The following is a 5,288-nucleotide window of genomic DNA, read 5'->3' on the forward strand; positions in this document are numbered from 1 at the left end:
GGAACCCTGTGTGCTGCAAGGAATTGGGGTGTCCTGGAGTGGGGCGGGGGGGCTTCCCCTTTGCGTGCAGGCTCAGGTTGGTGGGACCCCTGCCCTCCAGGGAGGGGGGGGCTGCTCTCCGTGGCTGACACCCACCCTGCTCTCTGCCCCCTTTCCCCCCCCATACCGCCCCCCTTCCAGGCTCTGGGGGCGACCCTCCTGATCAGCGCCGCCCCCTACCTCATCCTCTTCCTGATCCCCGTGGAGTCCAACAGTCCCCAGCACCAGGCCCTGCTCAAGCTGCTGCTCAGCTTCGCCTCCGGGGGCCTGCTGGGGGACGCCTTCCTGCACCTCATCCCCCACGCCCTGGGTGAGTGAGTCCCCCCGCTAACCCTAACCCTGCCCCACGGGGCCCTTCCCTCCCCCCTCTCGGGGGCTGCCCAAGCGGCCCCCTCCCCCCAGGCCGAGAGGTGTCTCCCTCCCACACCCTGTGCTTCTTCTCCCCCCCCCCGCAGAGCCACACGGCCCTCACGGAGAAGCTGGCGGCCACGGCCATTCCCACGCCAAGCACTCCGGCCACGGCCATTCCCACCAAGGTAAGGGGAGAGGCCGAATCCTGGGGACCGACAGGAGGGGGAGAACTCCAGCCCCCTTTCCTGGGGGCTTCCCTAAAGTGGGTGGCCTGGACGCCTTTCTCCCAGGCGGCCTAACTGGGGGACGAACGGAGCCGAGCTTTTTGGAGGGGGGGGAGGGATCCTTAAAGAGAAGCCCCCCCTCCATCCTCCTCCTCCTCTCTGCAAAGCAGGCGCACGGCGTGACCCAGCTGTTCTTCCTGGAGGGCTGGGCTCGCACGGCGTACAGCACCCGGGTCAGGTCTGCCGGCCCCCTGGGGGAGGGGGGGTAGTCCCTTCCCAGCCGGGCTCCCCTGTGCCACCTCTGCCTCTCCTGCCCCCCCGCCAGGTCCCGAGCACCAGCACACGATGGCCGTCGGCCTCTGGGTCCTGAGCGGCGTCGTGGCCTTCCTGGTGGTGGAGAAGTTTGTCCGACACGTCAAAGGGGGACACGGGCACAGCCACGGACGCACTCATGGTACGTCTGTCCAGGCCGGCTCCCCGGCTGCTCCCTCTGGTGACCCCGCTTGGCGCTAAGGACTCGGAGCTGCGGAGGGGCCTCCGGGACGGGGAGGGGGATCCCTCTGGAACGGGTACCCCCCCATAGCAGCTCCGGGCTCTCTCTCTCTCCGGGCGGGAAGAGGCCCCCTGGGCTGTGTCTCCACCGGGAAGTTTGGGGCACAGAGGCGGGACCCACCAGGCAGCCCCACACTCTTCCTCCGTCTCTCCTGCAGGGGCCAAGGCCAAGGGCAGCGATGACGAAGGGGAGAAGGAGGGGGTCCCAGGGCCGGCCGGGAAAGCGGCAGCCCCCGCCAGGAAGACAGAGGCGCCTCCAGAGTCCAGTAAGGGGCTCCGGGGATCGGGAAAGGGGAGGGGGCTGGGCTGGACCTCTCTGGCGGGATCACCCCTACTGACCTCTGCTTCCTTCCGCTCTCCCGCCCACCAGCCATGCGTGTGGCCGGCTACCTCAACCTGGCCGCCGACTTTGCCCACAATTTCACCGACGGGCTGGCCTTGGGCGCCTCCTTCGTGGCGGGCAGCGCCGTGGGCGCCGTCACCACCCTGACCGTCCTGCTCCACGAGGTCCCCCACGAAGTGGGCGACTTCGCCATCCTGGTCCAGTCCGGCTGCACGAAGCGCAAGGTGGGCAGGGAAGGGGGGGCTTCTCTCGCGGGTCCGGCTTGACCTCCGTCTCCTGGCCCAGAGACCGACAAGCCGTTCCGTACATGGAGGGGGGAGAGACCCTGGGAGGGTGGGGAGGTGGCTGAGGGTGAAAGGAGAGGAGGGGTCCCCCCCCAGGCCTCAGCTGAGCCGTCTCCCTCTCCCGCCCAGGCCATGAAGCTGCAGCTGGTGACGGCCCTGGGGGCGCTGGCGGGCACCGTCTGCTCCCTGCTGGCGGAAGGCGTGGGCGAGGCCGCCACCGCCTGGATCCTGCCCTTCACGGCCGGCGGCTTCATCTACGTAGCCACTGTCTCCGTCATCCCCGAGCTCCTGCAGGAGGCGCGGCCGGCCCAGTCCTTGCTGGAGGTGCTCAGCCTGCTGGGCGGCGTAGTCATGATGGTCTTCATCGCCCGATATGAGTAGAGAGAGCAGGCGGAGCTGTGTGGCGTTGGCGGAGGGGGGGAGCGAAGGCCGCTGGAAGGAGCCGCCCCTGCCCGAGTGGGGGACCCCCTCTCCCCCCCCTCCTGTTGCTCCAGAGGACTCCACGGAAGGCCCGGCCCTTCCCGTCCTCCTGAGCAGGAAACGGATCTGGCCGTCCAAGGGGACCAACTTGTCTGTCTCCGGGTTTTCCACGGGGTACCCTGGGAATCGGTGCACACCTGCACTGCACGTGTTTGTGTGTGTGTGTGAGAGAGAGAGAGAGAGAGAGAGAGAGAGAGAGAGGTGGTGTGTGAGTGTAAGAGGTGTTCGGGTACTTCTTGAAATTCCATGGAGAAGATTTGCACAGCCTGCCCTCCTCCCTTCTTTCTCCAGCACGGTGCAGGTCCCGTGCTCTGGCTTGTCGCGGCCGAGGGGCCGAGGAAAGGGCTGGTGGCGGGGGACACGGACACACACACACACACACACAACGAAGGAGAATCATGCTTTCAGGGGAGCCGGCTGACGTGCGGGTGTGTGTGTGCGAGTGTGAGCTGAATGGGAAGAGAGACTCCGGCGTGCGTTTCATATCTTTTTTTTATACGACGTTGGGCTGAAATCGGGGCGAGACTCGTGACCGGAAGGCGTTGGGTGCCAGCTGGAAAGCAGCCAAGGGACTTCCGGCCTCTTATCTAAGGAGACGTGGCTTTTCCGTTGCCGGTCACTTCAGAGGAGGAGGGGGAGGACCCGGCTGCGTTTCCGGGAGGGAGGGAGAGGGAGGGAGGGAAGGGAATCTGCAATAAACACATCCAGACTCCAAAGAGGTGGTCCTGTCCTCCTTGCACTCCGGATGCGGGCAGCCCCCCTCCTCTGCCCACAATTCAGCTCCAGGTGGGGGTTGCTGGGCACTCGTTTCTCACAGCCTTCCGCGCCCATTCCTCTGGGGGTGCGTTCCCATCACGCCCGAGAGCGGGGTTGGACTAGAAGGCCTCCAGGGTCCCACGGTTGCAGAAGGAACCCGAACTCGATCCGTGCCTTGCCAGGCTTTGAGTTGTCCCCACGAGGGCCCTCGCCTCTCCGCTCGGCCGGTCCGGTCGGGGAAGGAGCCATTGGGCCTCGGAAGGGAATAACTTCCGCAATACAGGCAGTCCCCGACTTTACGACGGTTCATTTAGCGACCCTTTGAAGTTACAGCGGCACTGGGGGAAAAAAGCGATTCGCGACTTTTTCACGCCACCTTCGGTCCCGTGATCAAAATTCGGGCGCTTGGCAACCGGTTTGTGTTTATGACGGTTGCAGCGTCTCGACGGGGGTGGGGGTGTCACGCGATCCCCGTTTGCGACTTTCTGACGAGCACAATTAGACAGGGAAGCAACTACGCTACTCAACTGCGGTGAGCGAAGTCGTAAAACGGGGTAACGCTTACGAAACATCCCACCGAAAGACATGTTTTGGGCTCAGTCGTGGTCGTAAGCCGAGGACTCCCCGGGAAGCCACCCGGCCTCGGATAGGGGGGGAATCTAGTGCGGCTTCCCTTGTGCATCTCCCTCCAGGTGCATTCCCACGACACTTCCTGGAGTTAACGCAAACTCCGTGCTCTGTGTTGCGTTGGGCAGCCCCACTGAAGGTCAAGTCTTGTGTGTCTTTGGGGGGGTCGGTCTTTCCAAAGTGCCCCTGGGGGACCCCCTTTGCCTGCTCGGGGCAGGGGACCCCGTTTGTTTGTTGTGTGTGTGTGTCTGCCTGCCCCAGGTTTCTGCTCCAGGAACCGTGTGTGTTGTGTACTGTGTGTGTGTCTGCCTGCCCCAGGTTTCTGCTCCAGGAACCGTGTGTGTTGTGTACTGTGTGTGTGTGCCTGCCCCAGGTGCTCAGGCAGCAGCTGCGCCAGCTGTTGATCCCCTCCTGCCCCCCCCCAGAGAAAGTGGGCACCCACGCACCAAAGGGGAGGGGGGAACCCGGGCGGGAGAAGCGGCCTCCTCCGTCTGCGCCTGCGCGCCCTTGGCTTTGGCGTTTGGAGGACCGGGGCCACCGAGAGCGCCGCCTAGAGCGCCCTCCGCTTCCCGGAAGGGGCTTCCGGCCATGGCGGCGCAGCTCAGGCTCCGCGGGGTGCTGGCGCTGGTCACCGGTGCGGGCGGGGGGGGAAGCGTGCGGGGGGCGGGGGGCGTGGCCAGGCCGGCGGTGGGCGGGGCCTGACGGCTGTTGTTTCCCCCCCCCCGCAGGGGCCGGCAGCGGCATCGGGCGGGCGGTGAGCCTCCGCCTGGCCCGGGAAGGCGCCTCGGTGGCCGTGGCGGACGTGGACGAGGCCGGGGCGGGGGAGACGCTGCGGGCGCTGCCGGCGGGGGAGCACCGGGCGGCGCGGGTGGACGTGGGCTGCGCCCGGAGCGTGGAGGAGCTGCTGCGGGGGCTGCAGGTGGGCTGGGAGGGGGGAGGGGGCGGGGCCCGAGGGGGCTCCTCCCCCCCGCCGCCGCGCCTAACCCGCCCACCCCTCCCCTCCTCCTTCCGCGCAGGCGCACTTCTCCCGGCCCCCGACGGTCTGCGTGAACTGCGCGGGGGTCACGCGCGACGAGTTCCTGCTGCGGCTGAGCGAGGCCGCCTTCGAGGCCGTCCTGAGGGTCAACCTCAAGGTGCCCCGCCCCCCGCCCCGCCCCCTCCCGCGGGGGGAGGGGGGAGGGGAGCCTTTGCAGCTGAGGGGGGGTCTGGGGGATCTCGAGGGGGGGTCCCCTCTGAGCCTCGGCTGTCCTTTCATGACCCAGCTGGGCGGCCTCGGTGGGTGCTAGTCCTCATGAGGTTGTTCCCTTTCTCTTTCTCCCTCTCTCTCTCTCTTTATCTCTCTCTCACTCTCTGTCTCTCTCTCCATCTCTATCTTTATCTCTTTTATCTTTCTCTTTATCCTTTATATCTCTCTCTCTTTATCTCTCCCTCCGTATATCTCTGTCTATATATCTTTATCTCTCTCTCCCTCTCTCTCTTTCTCTATATCTCTCCATCTCTCACTCTCTTTATCTCTCTCTCCCTCTCTATCTATCTCTCTTTATCTCTCCCTCTGTCTCTTTATCTCTTTCACTCTCTATCTCTTTCTCTCCCTCTCTCTCTGTCTTTATCTCTATCTCTCCATCTCGCTCT

At 65.5% G+C, this 5,288-nt stretch overlaps 2 protein-coding genes across 2 annotated transcripts in view; both read left to right on the forward strand.

The window, feature by feature from the left end:
- Positions 1 to 2,174, forward strand: part of LOC107298990 (zinc transporter SLC39A7) — a 7,380-nt gene extending 5,206 nt beyond the window's left edge. Inside the window, exons 2-7 of the mRNA XM_029286653.1 lie at positions 181 to 349; positions 495 to 575; positions 940 to 1,068; positions 1,325 to 1,432; positions 1,537 to 1,733; positions 1,923 to 2,174. Coding sequence (XP_029142486.1) covers positions 181 to 349; positions 495 to 575; positions 940 to 1,068; positions 1,325 to 1,432; positions 1,537 to 1,733; positions 1,923 to 2,174 — 936 coding nt within the window. The remainder of the gene's footprint in view (positions 1 to 180; positions 350 to 494; positions 576 to 939; positions 1,069 to 1,324; positions 1,433 to 1,536; positions 1,734 to 1,922) is intronic.
- A 2,070-nt stretch (positions 2,175 to 4,244) lies between these two features.
- HSD17B8 (hydroxysteroid 17-beta dehydrogenase 8) overlaps positions 4,245 to 5,288 on the forward strand; it is a 6,216-nt gene continuing 5,172 nt past the window's right edge. Inside the window, exons 1-3 of the mRNA XM_015828350.1 lie at positions 4,245 to 4,290; positions 4,385 to 4,575; positions 4,673 to 4,789. Of these exons, the coding sequence (XP_015683836.1) occupies positions 4,245 to 4,290; positions 4,385 to 4,575; positions 4,673 to 4,789 (354 nt within the window). The remainder of the gene's footprint in view (positions 4,291 to 4,384; positions 4,576 to 4,672; positions 4,790 to 5,288) is intronic.

The sequence above is a fragment of the Protobothrops mucrosquamatus genome, unplaced genomic scaffold, assembly GCF_001527695.2.
Source record: "Protobothrops mucrosquamatus isolate PMUCROS unplaced genomic scaffold, P.Mucros_1.0 scaffold4413, whole genome shotgun sequence".
NCBI lineage: Eukaryota > Metazoa > Chordata > Lepidosauria > Squamata > Viperidae > Protobothrops > Protobothrops mucrosquamatus.